Source organism: Pelodiscus sinensis, chromosome 3, assembly GCF_052426305.1.
Source record: "Pelodiscus sinensis isolate ZL-2025 chromosome 3, ASM5242630v1, whole genome shotgun sequence".
In the NCBI taxonomy this organism is placed as follows: Eukaryota; Metazoa; Chordata; order Testudines; family Trionychidae; genus Pelodiscus; species Pelodiscus sinensis.
Genome location: NC_143054.1, coordinates 195,071,090 through 195,099,038, shown reverse-complemented (window position 1 = coordinate 195,099,038; position 27,949 = coordinate 195,071,090). Strand labels below are relative to the sequence as shown.

The 27,949-nt window shown below is 41.7% G+C and overlaps 1 protein-coding gene across 3 annotated transcripts; it reads left to right on the top strand.

Moving 5' to 3' along the window:
- The first annotated feature begins 86 nt into the window (after positions 1 to 86).
- Positions 87 to 27,902, top strand: MCM8 (minichromosome maintenance 8 homologous recombination repair factor). 3 transcript variants are annotated; one of them, XM_006136004.5, is made up of 19 exons: positions 89 to 498; positions 2,700 to 2,867; positions 3,336 to 3,410; positions 5,905 to 5,987; positions 6,134 to 6,283; positions 8,272 to 8,375; positions 8,876 to 9,074; positions 10,687 to 10,772; positions 15,690 to 15,841; positions 16,791 to 16,989; positions 17,943 to 17,973; positions 18,284 to 18,424; positions 19,472 to 19,613; positions 20,653 to 20,848; positions 21,102 to 21,321; positions 22,113 to 22,322; positions 23,850 to 23,926; positions 25,464 to 25,653; positions 26,218 to 27,902. In XM_006136004.5, exons 2-19 carry the CDS (start codon positions 2,738 to 2,740, stop codon positions 26,308 to 26,310), a joined length of 2,478 nt encoding a protein of 825 aa, XP_006136066.2. In that variant the 5' UTR covers positions 89 to 498; positions 2,700 to 2,737; the 3' UTR covers positions 26,311 to 27,902. The 3 variants fall into 3 exon arrangements, with proteins under 3 accessions (XP_006136069.2, XP_006136066.2, XP_006136067.2); XM_006136005.5 differs by having other exon boundaries at positions 99 to 239; XM_006136007.5 differs by lacking the exon at positions 25,464 to 25,653 and having other exon boundaries at positions 87 to 498.
- Positions 27,903 to 27,949: the final 47 nt, after the last annotated feature.

The window sequence follows — 27,949 nt, the reverse complement described above, 5'->3', positions numbered from 1 at the left end:
CCGAACCAAAAAAAAAAAAAAAAAAGGATTATCACGTGACAGGAAACGCACTGAGCTTTGGCGGTTGGGTTCACCCTTTCACCAATGAACGACGGCGGGAAGTCCCTTACTGTAACCACGGCAACGTGGTGAGGCGGAGCAGCGCCCCAAACGCGCCCCTGGGATTGGTGTTTCTACGGGAAGCGGAAGTCACGCGACGTTGGCGCCAAACTAGAAGTGTCAGTGGAGGCGCTGCTGAGGTGAGTCGCTGCCTGCTGTGCCGGGGCTGGGAGCGGCTCCCATCGCTGCCTCCTCGCCTTCCGCTGCGGCCGCCCAGCCTGAATGCGGGGATCTGACTGAGCGGGCCTGTGCCGGCTCCGCAGCCCCCCTGGCACGTCTGGCCGGCCCTCAAACGCAGCGACGGGGTCGGCAGCTGTGGAAACGCCCCTTCCCTGCGCGCTGCTCTCAGCCCTGCGGGGGGGGATTGACTCTTCCCTCGACCTAGCAACTCCCCGAGAGGTGAGTTCTGACGCAAGAAAACCGGCCCGGCCGCCTAGGTTCACCCCCGCGCTCAGGCTGCCCTCGCTCGTACGATAATAAAGCCCGAACCTTTCGCTCCTTCTGGGTGTACTGAGACGGGGCAGTTCTGACGGGACGCAAGGGATAGCGGTGTGTGTAATTCAATAGGCTTACTTTATGTGCAGGCCTCACAGCATTGTGGGGGAAATACAGGGATTGAATGAGCAGAACTTCCCCAAGTAATGGCCATGTCCTAAGAAAACCAGTTCCTGTATGGCAGCTTTCCTGGCCGTGGTAAAAGCACACCTCTCCTTAGCTCAAATCTGCACTTGAAAGGGAATCCTCTGAACTGGCATTCATGCTAAAATTCTGGTAGAGATGTAGCCGTGTTAGTCTGGGGTAGCTGAAGCAAAATACAGGACTATGTAGCACTTTAAAGACTAACAAGATGGTTTATTAGATGAGCTTTCGTGGGCCAGACCCACTTCCTCAGATCAAATAATGGAAGAAAACAGTCACAACCATATATACCAAAGGATACAATTTAAAAAAAATGAACACACATGAAAAGGACAAATCACATTACAGAACAGAAGGGCGATGGGGGGGGGGGGAGAGGAAGGACGGTGAATGCCAGTGAGTTAATGATATTAGAGGTGGGGAAGGGGAAATGTCTGTGAGTTAATAGTATTAGAGGTGATAATTGGGGAAGCTATCTTTGTAATGTGTAAGATAGTTGGGGTCTTTATTAAGTCCGGTGTGGAGGGTGTCGAATTTTAGCATGAATGCCAGTTCAGAGGATTCCCTTTCAAGTGCAGATTTGAATGTCTTCTGAAGTAGGATGCAGGTTAGCAGGTCATTAAGACTGTGTCCTTTCTGGTTGAAATGACAAGAAACTGTTTTCTCTTTGTGATCTTGTCTGATATCTGTTTTGTGGGCATTAATCCTTTGGCGAAGTGTCTGAGATGTTTGTCCAATGTACATAGCAGACGGACACTCCCCGCATCCCCCTTCTGTTCTGAAATGTGATTTGTCCTTTTCATATGTGTTCATTTTTTTTTTATTGTATCCTTTGGTATATATGGTTGTGACTATTTTCTTCCATTATTTGATCTGAGGAAGTGGGTCTGGCCCACGAAAGCTCATCTAATAAACCATCTTGTTAGTCTTTAAAGTGCTACATAGTCCTGTATTTTGTTTCTCCTTATCTCAGTTTTCTTTTAAGAAAGCATCTAGTGAAAGAATTCAGGAACTTGCAGTCTACCAGAACAAAGATGCCTTGCCTTTGTCTGATCTCTAGGTTAGGATAACAAAGTCTTCTCATTTTACATCAGTGTATCTTAAAATCTAGGGTGGGTCACAAAAGATTTCAGAGTGAACATGTGCAGACAGGATCCTAAATTGTTTTCCAGAGTCCCAGTTTTCATTTTTAAAGAAGATTTCCAGCTGTTATGGTCACAAAGAAAACTTTTAAAACATAAAGGAAATGCAATCATCTGATGAATCTCTCTGAGTCTGTAGAGTCCGAAAAACACTTCGATGAACGATCTTATTTATTTCAATGCTACTGATGCTGTGTTAAATGTCAGCATTATTATATATGTACTGCTCATCAAATCATTTAAGAATGGAGAGGAAATAGATAAGGAAACATTACTGTTTATTTTCTTAATGTTTGGATAGGGGTGCTGTGTTTGTTCACATGACTAGCAATATGTAGACTTTTAGCAACACAAGACTGGTCACAGTTAATTTTATTTTTCTGGGGTAGCCCTCAGCTTTCAAAACTTTGGGAAACACTGTGACAGTCAACTCTTCATCTCCCAACCTACATAAGAGAGGGGCACTTACATTCTAGTATTCTATGATCTATATCATCATGGTATCTGAGAAGCTAGATCAATTTCAACCTAGTTGAAAGTACCAGCTGAGTATAAATGAGGAAAAATACATTCTGCACTTGTAATCCTTATTTGTCATGAACAGGCTGTGCAGCCAGCCAATGTTTTATAGCATTTGCCATAGTTAACCTCCTATTCGCTGTGGGGATGTAGCCACTTGTTCTTCCTCACCTATTGTTTTGCAAAGAGAGGATCCTGAACTGATTCTACATTATTTAAAAAAAAATGACTATGTACCAATGGTTGTCAGTTAAATTATTATAATCACTATAAATTATTACTATGTGTCTTCATTGGCAGTTTTAATCCAAAATTTGCACATTCAAACACATGCTGACATGAGCAACGAATTCAGAGATAGAGGGTCTGGACGAGGAAGAGGCAGCTTTCAAAGCTGGAGAGGAAGATGGAGAGGAAGAGGAGATGGAGGAAGAGACTGGAAAAGAAACACTGGAAAGTTTGAGTCTGGTAAATTGGTTCAATGTAACAGATTATCATTAATCTCTGATGATAGACTAAAATAAGAATGTTTTCAAAGTAGCAGTGTGTGTTTAAAGCTGCTTACTAGTGCTCTAAACAATAAACCAGAATAAAAATTTAGGTGCTACAGGTTGGACCTCCCTGGTCTGGCACCATCAGCATGTGATTGCTCCTGGACCTAAGGAGGTCCCCTGTCATCGGCTCCCAAGCCCACCACCTGCTGCTGGCTCCCTGGGTGGCCTAGGCTCCAGCTTCTGCTGGGGAACTCTGTCCCTGCACTCCCGGGGGCTAATCTGCGCTGCCTCTAGCCAGATTGCCTACTGTGTTGCCCCCAGACTCAACTGGCCCTCCTGTCCTGCTAGACCACAGATGTTGATGGACCTGAGAGTGCTGGTTTTCGGAGGTGCAACCTGTACTGTATTTTGCTTTAATCAACTTTATTTTCATACATTTCAGTACAACCTCGGTTGATTCAGTCAACACTGGACCAGATTACTCCATATAAAGGCTGGAAGCTTTATTTCTCTGAAGGTATATTTGAAAATTAAATATTCAATTTACTTCTCAGGTTAGAGGGCTAAAGAAGTAAGTGATGTTATAGGCTCATTCTTAGAATCTTTTTAATATTTTTGTTCAGGAGCGGTAGAGGAAAATGGGAACAAAAATGTAAATAATTGTGTCCCCTAAAAATGAAGGGAGATGTGATCAAATCCTCCTTTTTCTGCCTTTCTTTGCCATCTTATCTTTGCCTTTTTGGAGTGCTAATGTTAATTAGCTTTATGATTTCCATGTAAGCCATTGATTGTTGGATATATACCAAGATCCTTTTGGTTTGGCTTCTGTTCTGGTACGTTTGGAATACCATAACAGCTAATGGAGAAGCCCCTGGGGTATATATGGACCCTGAAACAGCTGCATACTCTCACTCAAGGAATCCATCTCCAAATCAGGTGGACTGGCAGCCAATGATGCCGGAAGCTAAGTGTAATCTACTGCTTATCTTCCCCCATCTCCAGAACAAATTTGAATGAACAACTTGTAATCTGTGTGGGCTGAGGCTTGGAAATAAGTGTTGCACAATGTAAAATACGCCCCATCCTCATCCAGCCTGTGTTAAACCAAAGCCAAAATATTGAGCAGATTCTTATGACTAACTATGGAATTGCAGTTCACATATCATGCATCTCCAGCAGCCTGCAGATTCAGGAATTACTTACTGTAATGCCTCACTATCAACCTTGTTTTGATTCTGTCCCCATGTTCCCCCATGTGAACAACCATCTGCACTCCACAACTTGGAAGCACTAAAATACTCCTTTCATTAAATTTTGCCTCCTTCGTTTTAAGGAATGATCTCACATTGTCTTGGCTAAAAATATTCATCCGAAATTCTTAATGTAGGAAAGGAATATTAGTGAGACATTCCTCAATCTTGGAGCACAAACAATATACAGTAAACTTCTGATAATCCGGCACCTTTAGGACCCAGGAGGTGTCGGATTATCAGATATGCCGGACTATCGGAAGGAGGGGCTATGAAAGATCTGAGGTGGGGGGGATGCCACCCCAGCCCCCTCATAGCCCCCCCCCTTCCAATAGTCCAGCTCTGCCCCAGGCGTCCCCGATTCAGCCGCTGCTGGTCAGTTTCAGCAGTGGCTGAATCGAGGGGCGCCTGGGGCAGAGCAGCTGGGGTGCTGCTGGGTTGGTTCGGTAGCGCTGCCCTTTGGCACTGCGAGACCAACCTGGAAGCACCCCAGATGCTCTTGGGGATGCCTGGGACAGAGCAGCTGGGGTGCTGCCGGGATGGTCCCGCAGCACCGAGGGGCGGGCGCTACGGGACCAACCCTGCAGCACCGCAGCTGCTGTGCCCCAGGCGTCCCAGATTCAGCCCCTGCTGAAACTGACCAGCAGCTGACCAGAATCAGCCGCTAGTCAGTTTCAGCAGGGGTTGACTTGGGGATGCCTGGGGCAGAGCAGCTGGGGTGCTGCAGGGTTGGTCCCGTAGTGCCCGCCCCTCGGCGCTGCGGGACCAACCTGGCAGCACTGCAGCTGCTCTTCCCCAGGCATCCCCAAGAGCAGCTGGGGTGCTGCTGGGTTGGTCCTGCAGCCCGGAGGGGCAGCACTACGGGACCAACCCGGCAGCACCCCAGCTGCTCTGCTCCCAGCTTTCCCGATTCAGCTGCTGGTCAGTTTCAGCAGCGGCTGAATCGGGGAAGCTGGGTGCAGAGCAGCTCCAATTGTCTGGCAGCCAGAGCACTTCCAGGTTCCTGATGGTGCCGGACCATCAGGAGTGCTGGAGCATTGGATGCCGGACCAATGAAGTTTTACTGTAATGGGGGAAAAATCACCCTTTCTATGAAATACTGCAAGATGTCATGATGGAATAAGAGTAAGACCTGCTATCTCTTTATAGGTCCACGTCTTACACGTCTTTAGGTTATCAGTTGGCATTCCTTCCTCTCCTATCTTTCCTTTCCCTTCTGTGTCTGATTAGCTCAGTCCAATGGTATGGTGAAAAACTCAATACATTATTCTGTCCAGTCCTTTGAAGGAAGGTGGCTGTGGTACAGGTGCTTGAGAAACAGGTGCGAAAACCATGGAGGGTAAAGGGTGTGGAAGAGGCCTCATAGACGGATTATTTAAATGAATACCCATATAATTTTTTTTTAAATAATCAGTGTCTTTAATGGGATGAATTGGTTTATATAATAAACACCAGTTACAAATTAAGCATATCTTGTATTGATGTGGATCAGAGGTGGGCAAATACTGGACTTTGGGCCGGATCGCCTTTGCCAGCAAATGGGATCTGTGATCGCCCGTACCTGCAAAGGTGCAGGTAAATATACTGGCAGCGGCCTGCCAGGGGCTAATTTTAGAAGTAATTTTTAAGTCAGGCAAAGCATGGGGGTACGCAAGCCAAATCAGATTCCTGAAAGATATACAATCATGTGGAAAAGTTGAGACATACTGATGTAAATAATTATTTCTGGGTTAATTACTAATGCAATATATATCTAATTAGCTTATGATGGCAGCTCTCCTTTTGTCCAGAAGATTCAAGCATTTGAAAAGTTTTTCATGCATCGGATTGAACTTTATGATAAGGTAATACACCCACAATTGTTGCTACAATAGCATAATAGATCAGTATATATTTTCTTCTGTCTATATTTCAACTAAAATATCTCAAGAATAATATTAATCTGCTGTATCTCAGAGTGAAATGTATTTTAACTTTAAATGTTTTGCAGGATGAAATAGAAAGAAAAGGAAGTATTCTTGTGGATTTCAAAGAACTTGTACAAGATAAAGAATTAATTGAATTGATACCCAGTATTTTTACTGAATTAAGGGATATGCCTCAGAAAATACTGGACTGCATGGGTTTGGCAATACATCAGGTAAATGTGGACTCCAAATAGATATAAAGGAGTAGGATGTATGTGTGTAATTATGGCTTGTACTTTAAGTTTTAAACCACACTTATATGGAGGATCAGTGGTCACGTTCAGAAGGATTTTTAACCAGAAACAAACATATAATTACCACAACTATGGAAGTTTCATTTTGTGTTTTTAAACTTTTAATTAAATTTAGAAATAGAGACTTTTTAAAAATTGAGTTGATTCCTAAAGATTTTGAAGTGAGTGGCTTTCAAAAGATGTGAAGCATAAGTACATTTTTCAGGATTGGGGCCTTAATTTTTAAAGGCTAAGCTTTTTAATGCACCAAGTGTCCTGGTCCAAAGATTTGACCTAATTTACTATCATTATGAATAATAATGGAAGAAGAAAGTCCTCCAAATGTTAAATATATAGATTTTCAGACATAAAAAATCTACTGCTTCACTGAAAAATAAGTCTCTCATATCCTCTCCTCGCCATTTTTTGTGTGTCTTACAAAATTATATCTTGATTATATTTTGGGCTTCCTTCAGACCTTTCATTAGACAATCTCAATATTAGTCAACCACTTTCATCAGATATACCTCAGTCCCATTTTTAATGTGAAACTGAATCTCAAATTTTAAAGTAATTGCTCAAAGTTACACAGGAAGCTCATAGCGAAACTGAATAAACCCTATATCTTGTGCTTTCAGTCCTGTACTTTCAAAAGGCTAGTCACCTTATGCTGGTTCTGCAGTAACAGCAGATATGTCCATAGATATGCTGAGATTAATGATACCGATGCAAACACCTAGTTTAGAATTGGATAGTGTGTGTGTATAGTAATCTCCAAGAAAAAAGATATCAAGTATTTTTAGGATATAGAGGTGAAATATAAGTATTGTAATAGGCCTGAGGCCTGTAGGCACTCTATAAGATATTGATTCAGCTTAGCCATTCAAGACCTTAGGCTTGCAATAGGTTAGCATGATTAGTTGATCACATTTTACTAGTACAAGATTATTATCTGAAGTTACAGTAAAAGAAGTGTTAATGGCTGATATGCTGGAAACTGTGCAGCAACAGCTGGAAAATATGCTGCAGTGAGCCATTTAATGCGGCAAGATGCCAGATAGTAACATTTTAGAGAATTCTGTTTTAATCTTAAATTGCTATAACTCATTTATATGCACACCTCAGATACACTCATCCACCAATTTGCCTTTGCAACAAACCCTATTTCCAACTCTGTCCATATGTCTATAGAAGTGACATTATCACAGGACCTATCCACATAAGCCACAACAGCTGCTCATACAGCTGCATATCCTCTAATATGATCTATGCCATCAAGTGCCAGCAAATGCCCCTCTGCCATGTATATTGGCCAAACTAGATAGTGTCACAACAAAGGAGAAATGGACACAACTCAGACATCAGAAATGGTAACACACATGAACCTGTGGGGGAACATTTTAACTGCCTGGTCACTCAATCATGGATTTATTTTAATGATGCTGATGATAATATTTCTGATGCCGTAGTTGTCAGGACACCACACCTTTTTTGACTACTGCGGTCAAAAAGTTTAATCAGTTTGATTCCATCAACTAATGAATCCTCAATCTATTGATAAGGCTACAATGTGTTAATTTTTTATTGAAAACTAAGATGTTAATTTAAGCTCCATTTAATATATGGAAGGAAAATCTGTGGTTGTCAAATGGAAAAGTACAAAAGCAGGAAAATAATTCCTTTGGCTGTGTTTAGTAGTCAACGAGGCCTTCTACAGAGATATGTAGAGGTTTAAAACTGCTGCGATGTACCATTTGCAGGATAAGACAGCAAAGCCCAACTGCAAATGAACTATCCAGCCAAACCCAGGGAGGAGAGAACCATGTTATGGGAGAACACTGTCACTATTGCCACTTTGGCAAATACTATTACCCATTCCTTAGAGCTGGTTCTTTTTAGCAGGTGTTTGTTTTTTCTTGTCTAAGTAGGTATTAACTAAAGACCTGGAAAGGCATGCAGCTGAACTACAGGAGCAGGAAGGCTTATCAATTGATGAAGAACCTATAATAAATGTGCCATATATTCATGCAAGGTAAAGAGTGTTCTGTATTAATTCTGTATTAGGATTTGAAAGATTCATTTACCCAGAGAGAGTAAGATACTCTCATGGACAATTGCCATCAAATGTTGGTCCTTTCTGTGCTGCAAAACTTTGAAATGTGTGTTAACTGTGACTGGGTATTGCTGTGTTACAAGTCCTCATATATGTTAGTTCTGTAGTGTAAATGGGACCTAGGAATATTTAAAGAGAATTAAAGGTGTATATATACTGTGTATTCTCTTGTAGTTTGGGAATTCTGAATATTAGAATTTGATGGATAATCTTCAATTCTTTCTAAGTTAGCAGGAGTTAAAGGTTATGTCATGTATTCTGAAGAAAGGTTAGATTTACCATAAAATATTAGATTTGTCCTTTGCTGATTAAATCTTTTCTCAGCCTGTATGTCTTTTAGTGCCGTGCATATTTGACAAGATTTTTGTTCTTTAAGGATAACAAGAGTTTTAAAGTTGTGTGGTAACCTTTTTATTTAGAGTGTACAACTATGACCCGTTGACTCAACTAAAGAATGTTCGGGCTAATTGTTATGGAAAGTATGTTGCCCTGCGAGGCACTGTTGTGCGTGTCAGCAACATTAAACCTCTGTGCACCAAGATGGCCTTTATATGCAGCGCATGTGGGCATATTCAGAGTTTTCCTTTGCGTGATGGAAAATATTCTGTCCCCACAAAGGTAATTTAAAATACTTTCATCTTGAAAATTGTCCTCCCCTTTACAATCTCTTGTGTATGGGAACTGTAAACGTCATATTTAAAGAGGGATAATTTAAAGAGGGATAAAATGGCTATTAGCAAAGTTAGAAGAAGTTATGGGACACCTAACCCCGCCCCCCCCCCCCCCCCCCCCCCCCCCCCCCCCACAAATCACCGTGCATCCTAGTGTTACTGTAAATCTTCACTTGAGGTAGGAATTTGAAAAAAGTTTCCTTGATTTGAGTCTCATTAAAATGAAAACCAAAAGTATAAAAAGTTCCTCAAATTTAGAAAAAAAGTCTTTTCTCACCCCTCCCTGAACTTGCCTGCTTGGATGAAAGGGGCTGTTCAGTGTTCTGACTGTGTTTAGCCATTTTATCTAGGACTAGAACTGGCTGGAAAATGTAAATGTGCAAAATTTCAAGACTTGGTGGCTTTATTTACGTTTTTTGTGGGGGGAGAGACTGGGGGAGTGGATTTTGTCCTGAATTGGGATGAAAAGCAAAGAACACTTTCCAGAAAAGTTCCATTTTGGGAGTAGCAAAACAGGATTTTTTTTTTCTTCAGTTTTTCAGTTCTCCTGCTACAGGATTTCCGGCTGGCTAGCTGCCTGGGATGCAATAAGCTTGGTAGTGCAAGAGCTGGCCAGCTGCACAGCCATGATTGTGTCTACACTGTGAAACTGTCCCCTACTCCATCTACAGCAGGGATTTTCAGAGCCTGGGTCTACATGAGTTCATGTAACTCCTGCTATGGTGCTAAAAATAGCCAGGTAGATGTTCATGCTTGGGCTGGAGCTTAGCCTCTGAAGCCCAGGGAAAGGGGTGGGTTTCACCACCTGAGCTCCAACCCAAGCCAGAGAGTCTACCTGGCTATTTTTAGCACCTGCAAGTGCAAGCCTGAGTCCGTTGACTTGGCTTCTAAGACTTGCTGCTATGGAGTTTTGGGGGTGGGATACAGGGGGAGGCGGCTGTATAGATGGATCTCATGGAGCTTAACAATGTGAGAGTGTGGTAGCCTGCCAGGTGTACAGTCTGGGAAGCTGCATCTCCCCAGTAGGCTGCCAAGAACCTGAGTAGCAGTGGGCTGGCAGCTATCTAGGAAACCAGGCACTTGGTTTCTGTCTAAAATGTTGATGAAACCAACATTTTCATAGAACTTTTCAATTTTTGTTGAATCAGTATTTTCCAGTGGAAAACTTTTGACCAGCTCTCTCCAAGGTTTAGTATTTTGGTTTTGTTGTTCTTCCTAGCTTGATCTGAGACCCCACAAAACATAGATACAAAATTATAATAAGGTAACTGAGTATTATTATTTGATCAAGGTGAGAAGTTTTCTTCTCTGAAACCTGAAAATAAAAATGTCACAAAACATGCAGTACTAACAGACTGTTTTTCTAGTGCCTACAGTTGAGAATGCTAAGTGTTTAATGGAAAATTATCAGTCATTAACTATAGCTTTTCTTTTTACGTGCTGTTAATGAGCTGCACACAGAGTACTACCGGTTTTTCAAAATCAAATGAGTTGTCTTAAACTGTTGAGAGAATCATTTTCTTTACATCAAACATGACCACGAATTCATACTGTTACAGTGTCCTCTGCCTGAATGCCATGGACGATCGTTCACTGCAGACAGAAGCTCTCCTTTAACAATTACAGTGGACTGGCAATCTATTAAGTAAGCAATTGTAGAGTATCTGCTCCTTTCACTAATATATTTAGGTTAGCAGATTTGAAAGGATGCCAAATTGCAAAAGCAAATGTGTGTTCTTATCCATTGTGTAAAAGCCATTGATTAAAAGAATATGCTACAAAAGCATCATTTCACCAAAGCACCATTCCATATTACATTTTGTTCCTACTCAGTATAATTTAATTTAAATACTTCTTATCTTGATGATAGCTTCATTGTGAACCGTTGCAGGTCATGCTGTGAATATGATTGCATCTAATCTATAAATGTGATCACATCCGTTATAAAGTACCTTCTATAATGTAAGGAAAACATCACCATGTTTGGCTAGCAAGGCATGTCAGCTGAGAGGGGGTGGAAGAGTTGTATCGAATTTTAGTGTCAATCTTGGTTTAAAGTTTTACTGGGAAAAAACACCAGGTGACCTGAATAGAAATGAAGTGCACATATTTAAATTGTTTCCCTGTTCTGCTTTCTACATATAATTATGCAAATATACCTTAAATTGTGACCTATTTTGAACAGGACAGGCTCTGTTGTCTTAGTTGTACAGAAATAGAAAAAAACAGGGCTCCTAGATTTTACTGCAAAAGAAATAAATAATATAAATGTCAAGTATTCCTTCTAGTCTAAACTAATTAAAAATATTTCTGAAGTTGATTTTTTTTTTTTTTTTTACAGTGGTTATAAAGTTAAGTAGCCTAGCATTGGGAGAAGCCATTAGGTCCTAGTTCAGTACAGCTGAACCTAATGCACTTGTGAGTTGACTTCAGTGGATCTACTCACTGTCAAATCCTAGCCCAACTGAGGCAAATTTCACTTCTAAGGGGTCAGGATTTCACTCAGAATTTATAAAATTAAACATATGTAAGTCTTTGCAGAATTGGGGTCCCAATTCATTTGCATTGTGGTCTTGGAGCTTCTGGGGCACAGTGCCTCCAATGTGAGACTTTGTGAGTTGATATCTGTGATAATCTGACAAGTGGATGTTATCAGGGCTTTAAATAACTTGATGTCCTGTGCCGCCTTACTTCAGTATTATGTCTCAGAAGTAATATTTTGCTCTTGCTGTGAGCCTGTTTTTTTTTAAACAGCATTTTAAAATAATGTAACCTTTTATAGTAAACTACATAAACTATAGCAACATTAGGGGTCTGAATCAGAGCTATCAACCCAAAACATGATTATTTTACTACTATAAAAATAGACTGTGAAAATATCATCTTGTTGCTCAGCAACAGATCTGCTCCCTAAATATAATCAGCGACTAAAATAAGTTCTTCCTTGTGTAGGTTCACTGTTTTTATGCTTTACTTCTGCTATGAGTTTGAGGAGATAGGATGAGACCTGCAGTCACCAGGCAAGGGGCTTAGATCTCCTTTCCAGGAACACAACGCAGCTGACAGAACAAACCACCTTCTAGTAGCCCCCAAAGGTGGTTTCCAGATCTCCTGCAAAAATACAGAGTATAGGAACTACTTCAAAGGATTCAGATTTGGTTCCAAATTGATCCTTTTGCTTGTCTCAGCTGGTAATCTTTTTTGTGAGCTCTTTTTCAGGGAACAAAGAGTTTGCTCCACTTTTTCCAGGAGCTGTTCCCTCCCCATTCCAAGCGAAACAAGTGCCTCTCATGCAGCTTGTCTGCAACGTTTGCTCTAAGGAGCCATTTTTGCCTGCCTGCTCTGGCTTCCAGTCTCTGCTATACTGCTGGGACTGGTAGCTGCATTGCCTGTGCTATGGGATGCAGGGCAAAAGGGCTATTTGGAGCGTATTCACAAGCGAGTGTGTTCCAAACCTACCTATGAAAGGGGGCCATCACTTACACTGTTTCTGAGCCTCAGAACACACCCTCCTGGTATATCTGCATAGCAGAGAAAAACCCACAGCTGGACATGCCACTTAACTGGGGCTTGGGCTGTGGGGCTGTTTCATTGCCATGTAGACTTCTGGGCTTGGGTTGGAGCCTGAGCTTTGGAACCCTCCCACCTCTCAGGAAAAGTGTAACTGTTCTGGTGCATCTGCAGAGTGTGATAGCAACTATTCTAAAGCTTAGGAGGCAATAGATGCCCTGATGGTTTACTCAGCCATGCTGGGAGGGTTTCGTCTTTACTGCTGCCCTCTTGAAGGAATAGGGTGTTGGGAACAAGTTATAATTAAGACTTATGGATTGCGGGATGGGGGAGCAATTACCTATAAAAATTGCTTTTCTCCCTTCTACTGTCTCCAAAAGCTGAAAATAGGGGGAGCTGCCCTCTGGCTCCAACAGGGAGAGGGGCTGATTTCAGGGGGTTTTATGGTTCTAGTCGAATACACTTGCATAGTCCTAACCAATTAACTAGTCCATAGGCACTTTTTGTCTTTGGAGGAGGTTTAAGATTTGTGCAATTCTATTAAAGGAAATCACGGAGGCAGTAAAGAGATCACCCCACCATATTATATTTAGAATAATTTCAAAATGGGGATGTAAAATCCCGGTTAATCAGTTAAACATTATGTTAACCTAATGCTTAACTGGTTAACTAATTGGGATCTGGGCTGGATATCACTCCAGTTTGGGTGGAGCTGCTCCTAGCCCATGGGGCTTCTGTCCCCATGTTGGGGCTGAGGGACAGGGGCTGGTTTGGCTGCTGGCTCCCAGGCTTTGCCAGAGCAACCCCTGTCCATCGTGGGCAAAAGGACTGGCACAGGCACGGGCTGCTCTGGATGAGAGCAGCCTGTGTCTGCAGTAGGCCCCCTGCGGGGCTGGAGCAGCCCCTCATCCACAGCAGGCGGGTATCTGCTCCAGTCCCCACCGATGACCAGTTAATCAGAACCAGTAGGCATTGACTGGTGACCCTTTCACATCCCTACTTCAAAGACGCTCAACACTTATTCCCCCATTTCTATTGCACCCCTGTCAACTCCAGTGATATAGGAGTGTGTGTACTCAGCAGAGTTCATGATGTTTCATTGCTTCCATGAAGCAATACCTTAACATAGCCGGGTCAACACAAGGTAGAATGTCAGTACAGAGAAGTGGATCTCAAATTTATTCATCTTGGGGGTTTCGATTGGAGTCTAAGCTAACATTCTGCATCCAAATTCTACAGAGCTGAGTATTAAATTTTAAAACCAGTTATGAGTAGCAAGATCTTCACATTCAGACCCCCATTTTGTCTTTTAAATTGCACTTTTTTTTCATTTCTGGAAAAAAGTTATACCATGGTACTGACAGATACTGAACACTAGCTCTAGGGGGCGCTGTTAATATTTCATGTAGAGAAGAGCTCAGAAGAGAAACCTTTGGTATTCATAACTGTATATATCCTAGAGTTCATTTAGCAGGACTAAAATGCAACATAGTGAGGCAAAAACAATAGTTAATTTTTTTTTAAATATCACTGATTTTTAGTTTTATTTAAATGGCTAAGTATTTAATTTTGAAGGTTATAAAATGAATATAATTCATGATGAGAGAACACTGGGGGAGGGGCCATATTTAAAGACTATATATACCTATATAAATATTTAAAAGGGAAAGAAAAATCACTTATGCAAGTGTAACACTCATTTCTACGTTAAAGTATAGAAGAGCTACAGTAGCCTACAGTGCAAATGATCATTTATTATTTGTATTTTGGAAGCACCTAGTGCAGAGGTGGGCATACTTTTTGGTTTGAGGGCCACATGTGGGTAGGGAAATTGTATGGTGGGGCAGAGGATTGGGTTGTGTGTTTTCAAAGGGGAGCTCTGGGCAGGGTGAAGGGTGCAGAAGGGGCAGTGAAGGTGGTTGGGGCAGAAATTCAGGTGCAAGAGGGAGTTCAGGGTTGGGGTAGTAGTGCAGGAAGGGTTTGGGGTGCAGGCTCTGGCTAGGCGTCACTTTCCTTAGGCAACTCCCAGTCAGTGGTGCAGTAGTGCTAAGGTAGGCACCCCCACCCTCGCCCCATGCTACTCCCAGAACTGGCCAACTTGTCTGGTAGCAGCTCCTAGGAGTGGAATGGGAGGGAGGCAGCTTTGCGCGCTGCCGCCACAGCTTTCATTGGCCATGGTTCCCCATTCCTGGCCAATAGGAGCTGCGGGGATGGCGCCTGCTGGTGAGGGCAGCATGCAGAGCCCTCTGTCCCTTCTGCCTCCTCCAAGGGGCTGCAGGCTTATGCAGTCTCTTCTAGGAGCAGTGTAGGGCCGTAGCAGGCAAGGAGCCTACCTTAGCCTCATTGCGCCCCTGGACTGATAATCCTAAAGACTGGATTAAAAGCCCTGATTGGCTGGATGTGGCCCGCAGACTGTAGTTTGCTCATCCTGACCTAGAGGCTGTACTCAGGAGAAACATCAGAGCTTGTCCACACAAAACTGTAATGGTAGGAAAACCAGTATGGCTGATTTGTAGTTATAACCACGAATAGTCTTTCTGATGGTCACAGCCCAAAGAGAATTTTGGATGATGTTTTTTCTGCTTCTTTTTTTTTATTTATTTTTTAACACTTGATCCATTTGCTGGGCGCCCTTTTTTGAGTTGGAGGATGAAAATGACACACAATATTACTAGTAGTATCAGCGTTTCCCTACTCACTTAATGCAGATTACTGAAAACATTTTTGCAGTTTGAACGTACGTGTAATTGGAGCTCAGTAAGTTTGTAGAATTGACTGTGTTAATCTAGAGTTGATAACATTAGGGTTCTTTGGAAATATGTTTTGAAGTGTTTGCCAAAGAAAAAAATGAAGTGTTTAAGTCCCTGGTCTTGGAACCACTTAAAACTTGGAATTTCTTGACTTTCATTTAACAGCCCTAGTCGCAATATTATCATTCTGTAGTCTCCCTTCTCATCAGATTAAAAAAAAATTGATTTGAAGCATAAATGGGAGGACTTTTATAGAAGAACTTGCTGGGCATTGATAGAAGAACTTGCTGTGTGTATTTTAGGGTTCAGGAGCTCATGTCAGATGATCAGCGAGAAGCAGGTCGAATTCCTCGCACAATTGAATGCGAGCTGGTTCAGGATCTTGTAGACAGTTGTGTTCCAGGAGATACAGTCACGATCACAGGAATTGTTAAGGTGTCAAACACCGAAGAAGGTACTGTACGTCTGTTTTGAATTTTTTCTAACATCACCTTCTGTATCTTGCACAGTGCTGAACGAAAGCCTCTGTTCTCGAGTTGTTGATTTGTCTATCGAAGCCTACACTCACTTATTCATTGCATGCATTTAGAAATAAATAAAACATCGTACGGAAAGGTGTTAAGACTCTGTGGTGAAAAAGGACAAACTATGCCAACTGGGATCCCCAGATGCCAGCTTCTCTGCTGCTGGCGTGGCCAGCCGACTCCAGCCCCTTTTGTTTCTGGCCTGGTCAAGGATCCCCAGACCAGGGAGCCCAGCAGCTGCTGGCCGAGGATTGTGGTTCTTTGGTCTAGCAACATCCATGGTTGCTGGACTAGAGAGTCCCAGATTTGAGAGGTTGAACCTGTGCCTTGTCTTTTTTTCTTTAGAAAAAATGTTCTAGGAGTAAAATTGTGTATGTCTGTAGCATATTTTTTAATTTTATAGTAGATCAGGCTAAGTTCCAAAGACACATAAAATGTAGCCAGTTCAGTGCTCTCTGTTTCCAAGTATAAATTGTGACCAAAATAAAATTGATCATGCATTGCGTTCAGGCCCCGATGCAGCAAAATACTTGTGCTGAACTTTTAAGTAAATTAAATGACATTCAGAGGTTTGTAAAAGGAAAAGGAATTTCAATGTCACTAGAAGCTTTTCCTGACTTTTTATCAGGCTTTGAGGAAACAATTGCCCAAAATAGTTTCTACTAAATTGTTGTAGGGCTATGTTTTCCAGTATTCAGGAACAGACCTAATTGATTAGACTTTTAAATTTGTAATATGTTATTACAAATGTACCCTACATTTTAATTAACACATGGTTTTTAATATTTCTGAATTCTTTAATCACAACTTGTGCAAAACCCCAATAATTAGAGATGAAAGCATCGCTTCCTACTCTTGACCATCTTTATAATCTAACAGGAGCATCTAGAAACAAGAATGACAAATGTATGTTCCTGTTGTACATTGAGGCAAACTCCATCAGCAACAGTAAAGGACAAAAAGTCATGAATTCTGAGGATGGGACTAATCACAGAGTGTGCATGGAATTTTCACTTAAAGATCTTTATGCTGTGCAAGAAATTCAAGCTGAGGAAAATCTGTTCAAGCTAATTGTCAAGTATGTTTCCTCTTACCTCTAGCAATTTAGACACAAAAGCACCACAACTATTCCCTTCTTGTACTTTCAAGAGTGTGGTTCATTATTTGCCATTCTATATCTTGATCCTTCTGAAGCAGTCAATTTGGGACAAGTGACCTAAATGAAGTTACATAGTGCCTGTGTCCCTCAGGATGGGAGGTGAATTCAATTATATATGTTTGTACTTGAAACTAGTTGCTGAACTTTCATTTACCCCAGAATAAAAATATTGTACTTCAAAAGAACACTGTTCTTAAAATAAGTACATACTCATGTTTACTCCTGTGGAATCTTTCTTTCTGCCTTCCTCTTTTTTCCCCTTTTTTTCAACTGCTACATTCTTTTTTTAAAGATCTGTGAGACGATTGCCATAGCTGCTTCCTCACTTTGCATTGTTCTACACTCTGCCTATGGCTTCTGTGGTACTAGAGTGGGGAGAAAAGGGTGGGGGAAGGGGTTTGTGTGGATATGTGAGCCAAACTGAGGGCATGAAACAGACAATGCAGGGTCATGAGGTACCACTGGAGGATTTCAGGAAGCTGCAGTTAAACTTGTGGAATATAAGACCTTCTTCAAACTCTAGCACAATTGAGCAATAGACTAATAATGATTAAAAGTAGTTCGGTTGCAGAGATAAGTGGGTGCAACCGTGTAACAGGTTCTCGTTTGTGTGTGTGTACATACTTAAGAGGAATACTGCTCTTTTTATAATTATGCCTAACTGTTCAAAAAGTTCAGTAATTTTGATACAGCATTACAGAAACAAAACACTCCTGGTTTTGCTGGGAATTAGACAAAGTGAATGCGTATGGAACTTGTTGCAATACAGAAGCTAATTTTGTAATTGTGATGGAACAACTGATTATTTATTTAATGGTAATAAGATATGTGTATTAATCAAATACTGATGTCAAATGTCTTGTGTTTTTCAGCTCACTTTGTCCTACTATCTATGGTCATGAGGTAAGTAATTTTAGGGCTCTGCTTTCATTTTAAATTCAAAGTGCATTACAGATTTGCTTCAATAAACTTCCGAGACCTTTTTAAAGGTTGGGAAGGTGGAAAAATGGAATTTAAGAAGTTTATTTTTGGATAAACTTTTACTTTTTCTGTGTCAGAACACCCATAGAAACTCCCAAATGAGTCTCTTGTAACTTCTTTTCTGCAAGACACACAATGTTTGCTTTCTGTTTGTCTGAATGTACTATGAAGCAATTGTTAGTAGTGGTAGCTGTCGTCTAATACTGGCTAATATTTGCATATATCATTATAGATTGTAAAGGCAGGTTTGGCACTGGCATTGTTTGGAGGATGCCAAAAGTATATGGATGACAAAAACAGAATTCCAGTGCGAGGAGACCCGCATCTTCTGGTGGTTGGAGATCCAGGATTGGGAAAGAGCCAGATGTTGCAAGTATGGGTTCATTTACTCCTACAGATTGAAACCCTCTGGTCTGGTAACATCTGTGGTCCAGAAGGACTAGAGAGCCTCAGCATAGAGCCATGGTGTCCAACATGCTAGCCACTGGTCACAGGCGGCTGTTTGGCTGGTTGTGTGTGGCTAGTTGATATAGTAGTAGCAGTATAATGGCTACTGCTTCAGAACTGGTTGGACACCCACCATAGAGGTTGCCAGTGGCTGAGAGCAGAGCCAGCTAGTGGGGCAGCGGAGTCCATGGGGGAGCCAGAACTTGCAGTCAGCAGAGCTGGGAAACCAGTGGGGGCACGTGAGCCTGCAGGGTGGAGGCGGACAGCAGAATTGGCAGCGGACCAGGAAGGTGGCAGGGCTGTCACAATCCATGGGGGTGGGAGGGCCTCAGGATTAGGGATGCGGGAGGGTGCAGGTGTCAGGGTGGAGGTGCAGAAGTCAGGTTAAGGGCTGGGAGTGCAGCAGTCAGAGTAGAGGGCTCAGTGTAGAGGGTGGGGGATGCAGGACTCGGGGCAGGGAGCTGGGAGGCTGGGGACTGAGGATAGGGGGTTAGATGCACAGGAGTCAGGGCAGTGAGTGGGGGCACTCAGGACAAGGGTGGTGCAGGATTTAGGGCAGAGGGAAGGCTCAGACCAGGGGGCTGCAGGATTGGGAGGGCTTAACAGAAACTGCCCATGGAAGCTTTGTTTTTGAATACAGGTGATTTTTAATAAACCATTATGGTTCCTTACATCTAGTACACACAAACCCATGTCAAGTAGCATAGTCTCAGGGTTTATGATAACACAGTAGATGGTACTTTGACTGCAAGCCATGTGACTAAAATGATTCCCATCTGCATTATTGGATGTATATATCTTTAGGGGTACTCAGTTAATAACTATTACAGTAGTGGCTCATGTTAAATTGAAAATAGCAAAAAGGTCAGATGCATTCACTTTTTCCCATTTGTGGGCTTTTTCCTGGTATAAGTAAGTTATAATTCCACATAATATGGTTTGAACTTTCACAATATGTAACTGTTTTCCATAGGCAGTGTGCAATATTGCCCCTCGTGGTGTTTACGTTTGTGGCAATACCACCACTACCTCAGGCTTGACTGTAACTCTGTCTAGAGATAGTACTTCTGGAGATTTTGCTTTGGAAGCTGGTGCTCTGGTGCTTGGAGATCAAGGTAAACTAAATTGCAACTAAATCAAATGGACAAATGTATTAGCTAAACTTTTCCTCTAGATTTTTTTTCCTCTAGATTTTTTCCTCAACCTAATTAATTTTTAAAATCTTATTGAATCTAATTCAATAAGATACTGTTTATTGAAACTGCTACTAATCAGTGTTCCCTGTAAGCTGAGTGCTTGGGTGGCCTCCCAGAAGAGTTTCAAATGCCGCTCAGCTGATTAGCAGAGCACTCAGTCTCTCTCAGTTGGCAGCATATGTTTCTGTTGGTAGTGCACATTTGCACATGCATTTGTGCACATAACAAAATGTATTCTGCACATGGATGGAAAAATGAGGGAACATTGCTACTAACTATAGTTCTTAAGCTAACTTTCTTTTTTAATAACTTTATTTTCAAGCTTTAGATCTTAAGAAATGTGTGCAGATGTTCAAAATGTAATTCTTCACTGTTTGCTGGTATTCTAGGTGTGTATATACTTGCACCCTAGTTCGAACTAGGGATGTAAATGCAGGCATTCAAAATAGTCAATGAAGCAGGGATTTAAATATCCCGCGCTTCATTAGCATGATCTCGCTGGCGTGTTACTCCGAATGCCAGCTGTTTTGAAAGTGAAAGTGCGCGCCGGGATGCATTAGTTCGAAAAAAATGAGGAGTAACGTAAGTTCAAACCAAGGGGGTTGGTTTGAACTAACGCGATCATTGTTTTTGGTCCACCTTCTCTGGGGCATCTGGTGCTGGTCACGGTCGGCAGAAAGGCTACTGGGCTAGATGGACCTTCGGTCTGACCCAGTACGGCTGTTCTTATGTTTTTACTAATTTGATCCCTGCCTGTAATATTTGCCCATCCGAACTTGCAAACCTGCCAGTAGGGCCCAGCGGCAGCCTGGAAGGGAAGCAAACAATGCTAATAAGAACATTGCAGTGAGTGATCTTTGGATCAGGTGCAGCACTGGATCTGTGGCATATATCTGGCCATTGAACTGTGTGCGTGTGCTTTTTAATTCCTTGTATTCTGTGTTAATTCTGTTTCCAGGTATTTGTGGAATAGATGAATTTGATAAAATGGGAAGCCAACACCAAGCTTTGCTGGAAGCCATGGAACAGCAAAGTATCAGCCTTGCTAAGGCTGGCATTGTTTGCAGCTTGCCAGCTAGGACATCCATCATTGCTGCAGCAAACCCAGTTGGGGGACATTATAACAAGGCCAAAACGGTCTCTGAGAATTTAAAGTAAGCGCTCTTTGAAATGTTAATTGTGTAGCTTGCAAGAGAAGGTGCTTTTTTCAAGTCAGTTTGTGAATAATGTTGCTCTAGTTCTCGGGAGAATGAAAGTAGGTTTTCTTAGAACATGGCTTTGATTTCTTGTGATTGCTCTTTGACTGTACTTGTGAAGCAGGGAAATAGGTAAAGACACCAGAGAGTTCCATTGTGTCTTTTTTTTTTTTTTTTTTTATAAGCAATGTATTTTATTTTTTTTGTCTAGAATGGGGAGTGCCTTATTGTCCAGGTTTGACTTGGTGTTTATCCTGCTGGACACTCCGAATGAAGATCATGACCATTTGCTTTCTGAGCATGTGATGGCAATGCGAGCTGGGAAACAGGCAGTGCACAGCAGCGCCGTCGTGACTCGCACCAACACACAAGATTCGAACACCTCCCTCCTTGAGCCAGTCTCAGATAAACCATTATTAGAAAGATTAAAGGTAGAATTGTCTCCTTTGATTTTGTTTTGCATCTTCCCACCCTGCATCTCCCACTGGAACCAGTGCAGGCTGTCTGGTGGTGCAGGATCTCAGCGGTCTCCCTCCAATTTCCACCTGGGGAACCAACTACGGCCTTAAAGAGCACTGGAATGTCTATAGAAAGTCTCATGCTCCACGGTTCCTGCCAGTTGCCTGCAGTAGCAGCTCTTGCAGGGGAGATGGTGGTAAATTGAGGCATGCCTTGTTCCACAGAACTACCATTGCACCTTCCCACCACAGTGTAGCTGTCAGATTTTCTCAATTCTTTTAACTTTACATTATTTTGCTGTTGGGGTTGGTAGTTCCTTCGTCTACCAATGCTGCTTCTTGGATTCCCTTGCCTTCCTCGCCCATTTCCCCACCTCTGAACACTCTCTCTTGCTCCTACAGCCTCTTCCTCCATTTCAATCCCAGGTTCTTTCCTTAATGAAGACAAATGTTAATGATTAACTTCCAAGTAACTGTATAATTTTTGTTTACCCTGCCCTCTCTTATCCCACTTGACTCTTCATTTCTTCCCTGGTGTGTTTTCTGTCTTTCTCCCTGATCCTGCAATGATCTTTGTGTGGGTACCTGTTGGTCTTTGAGGCTCCATATGTGCATAGAAATCCACCTGGTTGGTATTTAAATAGAAGATCAGAACTCTTCAGGGACTGTCTTATTTTATATAAATTTTAGAGATTTGAATACTGTGTAAATCTGGCGTAACTTAAGAGTTCAAGACCATGAAAGATATGTTCATAATTGACTAGGTCATGCCTGGAGAAAGTTTTGATGCCATTCCACACCAGCTATTGAGGAAATACGTTGGATATGCTCGGCAGTATGTTCACCCAAAGTTATCTCCAGAAGCTGCTCAGGTCCTCCAGGATTTCTATCTTGAGCTCCGGAAACAGAACCAAGGAGTAGACAGCACACCTATCACTACAAGGCAACTAGAGTCCCTGATTCGACTTACAGAGGTACCCTTGCAGTTGTAGCCTCTTTTGTTTCTAGCACCCTAAGTATTATTTAATGTAGCCAGAAACTGCTGATGGCTAATGTGACCAAGTGGTTTTAGTGAATAAGGAGAGTCCACACAGCTAGTTAGTGTGCGTGTGGCCAATGCATTGAAGACATACACCCCAGTTTCCTGCATGCTAACTGGCTTTGTAAACAAGCCCTTAAATTCTCAACCTCAGAATAGGAGGAGAGAGACTAGACTTCAAGGGAGCTGTCTGTAATGGATTTGTGATTTCTGGCCTCCTTTTGCTCTCAGAGTTTCTGTAGATCCTTCCAATCAATCCTTCACAGCAAAAGGAGTACCCTGATATTATTCCAGCTTTTCTTTCCAAATATCTGAAAAGAACTCTAGGGTGAATTAGAGAAAATTAGAGGCAAGAAGCTCAATGTGATGTTATAATATGAAAGGTTACAATCCTTTATTTTAGGCCTATGCTGTCAGGAAGGCCAACAGAGGCACACGCAGGTACATGCAGACAAAGAATCTTACACCCTTTATGCTGTTCTGAAGGGGTTGAGTGGACAATACAGCCATTTCAGCTTATTTTTCCCTAAAATCCATTAGACTGTGACTCATTAACTAATACAGTCTTTTGATATTCCACAGCTCCAGCAGAGATAGTAAGTTAAAACAGCTTTTCCATTCCAAACTATATATCTAAGCGCTGCTGTGCACTGCCTGTGAAAGGAAAGGTAAACTGGGATGCTAGATGGATGTTCTGGATCTTGCTTATGCACCAAAATAAAATTAAACCATGTGTAGCTATCAAACTCATAAGGCCAAATCCTGATGACTCTTTAAATGGCTGGTGCATAAAACCCAGACTGTATAAGGAGCTGTGAAGGGCTTTCCCAGCCTTTACATAACAGAAAAATCTCCCAGGCTGGGAACTTGCATAGCCCTCCATAGATCCTACTCCCTTTTTCTCCCTTGCTGTCTGCCAATAGGGAGAGGGATTCAGGGATACTTACCTGGCTTTTCATGCCTTATTCAGGAGCATCAGGGGGTAGCTGAGTTAGTCTGTTACAGGAAAAAAAAAACAGCAAGCAAATAGTCTGGTAGCGCTTTATAGACTAACAATCTACATGTTTTGTTAGTCTATAAAGTGCTACCAGACAATTTGCTTGCTGTGTTTTTTCATACCTTATTGTTATTGTCATTTATATGAATGCAGTGTTCTAACAGCTTGTTGCTGTCCAGAGAATACGGTGTTAAAAAGCAGATCAGAGATTTTTCAAGACTACAACTCTCTAACATAGTTTCGAAGGTGGGAACACTGCTATTTACTGATAGGGCCTTCTCCTGTGATTATTAGAAATTTGTGGGAGTTTGAGAGTCCTGCAGGATCAGACACTAAGTATGTTCTTAGTGCTTGATATAACCTTTGTGAATGAATGATGGAAACTAAGCCCTTTTTATGTGGTGGCTACCATATAACTGTAGCTTAATTTTTTTTTTTTTTTTTTTTTTTTTTTGTGTGCTTAAGGCACGATCAAGGTTGGAATTAAGGGAAAAATCAACCAGAGAAGATGCTGAGGATGTAATTGAAATAATGAAATACAGGTAGTGTACATTGTTAAAATCAGAACAGAGTGCTATTCCTTTACAGATATTGTTCTTCATTTTATGCAAACAAGAGACTGCTTACATAGTGTGGTTCAGACCATTGATATTTATATACAAAATTCTATAGGCTTTCTTTTAAAACTCCATCTTTGGTTTTGGCTGTACAACATGGTCATTTATTGTTAATTTTATTGTGTGGCTCATGACCACTGAGTATAGACAACTCAAAGAATACTGACACACTGGAGTGTAGGGAAGATTCAGTTGTTTTTCCCTGTTAGAAAAGATGTATCTCTAAGGCCATGTCTACACTATGAGGAAATTGGGGTTTCATTTAGCGGGTCTACAGGCAGTCCCCAGGTTATGTACAAGATAGGGACTGTAGGTTTGTTCTTAAGTTGAATCTGTATGTAAGTCGGAACTGGCATCCAGATTCAGCCACTGCTGAAACTGACCACCAGTTCTGACTTACATACAGATTCAACTTAAGAACCCCAAGGTCCCCAAGTCAGCTGCTGCTGATACTGATCAGCAGCTGATTCCAGGAAGCCTGGGGCAGAGCAACTCTGCCTCGGGCTTCCTGTAGTCAGTGCTGGTCAGTTTCAGCAGCGGCTGACGTGGGGACGCCTGGGGCAGAGCAGCTGGGGTGCTGCTGGGTTGCTCCAGTAGCACCGCTCCTCGGCGCTACTGGACCAACCCAGCACCACCCCATCTGCTCTGCCCCAGGCGTCCCCACGTCAGCCGCTGCTGAAACTGACCAGCAGACCAGGGACACGGGGAGTGAAGCCGCAGCGGCAGCGGGGTGCAGTGCCTCTGAGGCTTTGCTCTGGCAAGTCCTCAGAAGCGCGGGACCCCGCCGCTGCTGCGGCTTCGCTCCCGGTGCCCCTGGTCTGCTGGGGATGGTCTCCAGCAGACCAGGGGCACCGGGAGCAGCTTTTCTCACCCCGGAGGTCAAGGTGGCGGATCGCTGCATGCGAGCTCTGGGGCGAGAGAGCCCCGTTCGTAAGTGCGGATCTGACATAAGTCGGATCCGCATAAGTCAGGGACTGCCTGTAGTGAAGACCTGCTAATTCAAACAGAGTGCCTGTTTTGGTGCTGGTACTCCTGATCCTCACAAGGAGTAAGGGAAGCTGACAGGATCGTTTGCTCCAATTGACCTCCTGTTGATTTAAGATACGTAGTTAACATAGCTGGAGTTGCATATCCTAAGTCGACCTTCTCCATTAGTTTAGACATGCCCTAAATGTTTTCCCACTTTCTTACAGGCTGACTTCTTGCTGTGAACTGATTTAAGGACAAAGGTGTTTCAGACAGGCCACTAGTGAAGGCCTCCAAATAGTTAGCTTTATTCCTAGTGGATGGAGTTGTAGTTTATGGGCCCGTTTGGAGAGCTGAGACTTCATTGACTTCAGTAACTCCATTTTTATATTATAAATATTTCAGACAACTAGCAAGACCCTATCTTATCCATTCATTTCTGCCTTTACCTCCTGTTGATTCTCGCTTGTCTGGTGTTTTTTTTTTTTTTTTTTAGTATGCTAGGAACTTATTCTGATGAGTTTGGTAAACTGGACTTTGAGCGTTCGCAGCATGGTTCTGGAATGAGTAATAGATCACAAGCAAAGAGATTTGTTTCTGCCCTCAACAATATTGCAGAACGAACTTACAACAACCTCTTTGAATTTCAGCAGCTTCGGCAGATTGCAAAGGAGTTACAAATAAAAGTAAGCTTCAGGGGGTAGCCGAGTTAGCTTGTACAGGGTAAACTTAAAAAACAACAAATGGTCTGGTAGCACTTTATAGACTAACAAAACATATAGATAGTGGTATGTGCTTTCGTGGGCACATCTGAAGAAGTGGGCTGTGCCCATGAAAGCTCATGATACCATCTACTGTATATGTTTTGTTACTTTTATTTGGTCTGGTAGCACTTCATAGACTAAGTGGAGAAATTCAGATTCTCTTAACATACTTTAGAAGTCATTAAAATGATCAGCTGAGAAATTAATTTTCTGTGTAGCATAAACAAGAGCATTTTTATGTTGATATTTATAAACTGTACATTTTTAGATGGAGGTGAGATGGAGGCAAATCAAGACAGTCATCTTTTACCCAGCCTTCAAGTGATCCAAATGTTTGTGGTAGACGTTAAACCCGTCACACAAGTTTCTTTTCTTAATTCATTTTAAAAAATGTAAAAATTGTAACATACCTTGCTTTATATCAGGCATAATAAATATTGTTTCTCACACTGAAAAAACATATTTCTCATTTTGTTTTTCTTCCAGGTATCTGATTTTGAAGGCTTTGTTGGGTCTCTAAATGACCAGGGCTATCTTTTGAAAAAAGGTCCAAGAGTTTATCAGCTTCAAACTATGTGAAGGAACCGCTACAATGAAAGCAGATGTTCTTGATGCACAGTAACACTATTTGAAATGGAATAACTAGTGGATATGTGGCAGCAGGCATCCCTTACCACATAACTTGCAGTCTACTAAGGATATTCCTAAATAAATTTTACAGATGCCTAAAGCCGCTAATAGCTGAGTCCTGACAATCCCCAAAGAACTGCCCTTTAAAAGCAATATTTTCAAGAATGAGTGACACTACCATATTTACTTCCAGAAGTGTTGTCATAAAGGATGGTATTTTATGCTGCCATTTGGAGGTATTGTATTTCATATAAGAGTTATTTGAGATGAGGAATGCCATCATCAAAGGTAATAGCAAAAGGAGACTCTGTATTTACATTCATCCTACCGAAGGATAGGATAGCTCAAATAACTCAAGATTCCTGGTGTTACTTTAAAAGGAATAGAAATATTACAGAAAGTATTTTCTTGATCAGAAATGGTAATATTGGAAAGTTCTGAGAGAAACCCAGATTTTAGTAGTTAACTAAATAGTTTTATTACGATTTTGAAATGTTTACAAGAAATGGCTAGTTTTCATGCTTAGGCTCTATGCCAGGTATAGTTTTAAGGAACGAGGCATTTAATTGAAATACATTAATTTATTTATTTAAAGTTGCACTTTTGCAGCTCATTATTTAAAGATCTGCATATACTGTATTTTAAATGCTACTCGGAAAAAATCAGACTTCAGTTGTACATACATTCTCTTTCGCCTCTGCAATATTTAGTATTATACATACTTCATTAGATGTAACATTAAAGTCAAATTTGGGATTTAGTCAACAAATGACATTAAATGCTTACTATTAACAATATTATGGAAATTTTAAAGCAATTTTGTCATAAATGTACATTTTGTCTATTCATTTGAATTATTCCAACTGTATGTTAAACTAATTTAAACAAGGACATCCCACAAAAGTGAGGCAGTAATATATATAAAAGCTGCTGCTTTTGATACCTGCTAATCTAGTTTTTTTTCCCCTAAAGTCATTCCTCTTCCCACAATAGTGATGCAAGATGAGGAACATGTCTGAAATAGAGATGTTAAATAGGGATTAGGAAGCTAATCAAGTGGTCGATGGAATTTCCATCAACTACTTGATTAGTCGATAAGGGGGTTCACTGTGACTCTGCTTTTTAAATATAGTAAGAGTCATCAGACTCTTGCTACATTTAAAAAGCAGAGGCGCAGCATCTGGGACCCAGTGCAAGCCCAGACTGCTTAGTCCTGGCTTACACTGTTTCCCCTGTTGCACCTCTGCCTCCTTTCCCCTCCCGGGGAGGGGGGAGCGACTAGTCGAGTAGTGATTCATCTACCTGATAAGCCTAGTCTATCAGTTAATCGACTAGTCAATTACATTCCTAGTCTGAAATGTTACATATTGAGGCCATGACAAAGATAATTAATTTTTATTGTAAGATGACTATGAAGGTTTTCTGTTTTAAAATTTTGTTTCTGATCTTTTCCATCTTTTTGTTTTTGTTTTGAGACAGATTATTGCTTATTTAAGAAGCACTGATTTTTAAACAAATTCAATAAATTTTCCTCAAATTATACTTAGAGAAGCATCCTGTGCCTTTGAAGTTCTGTGCTTTGAGATGA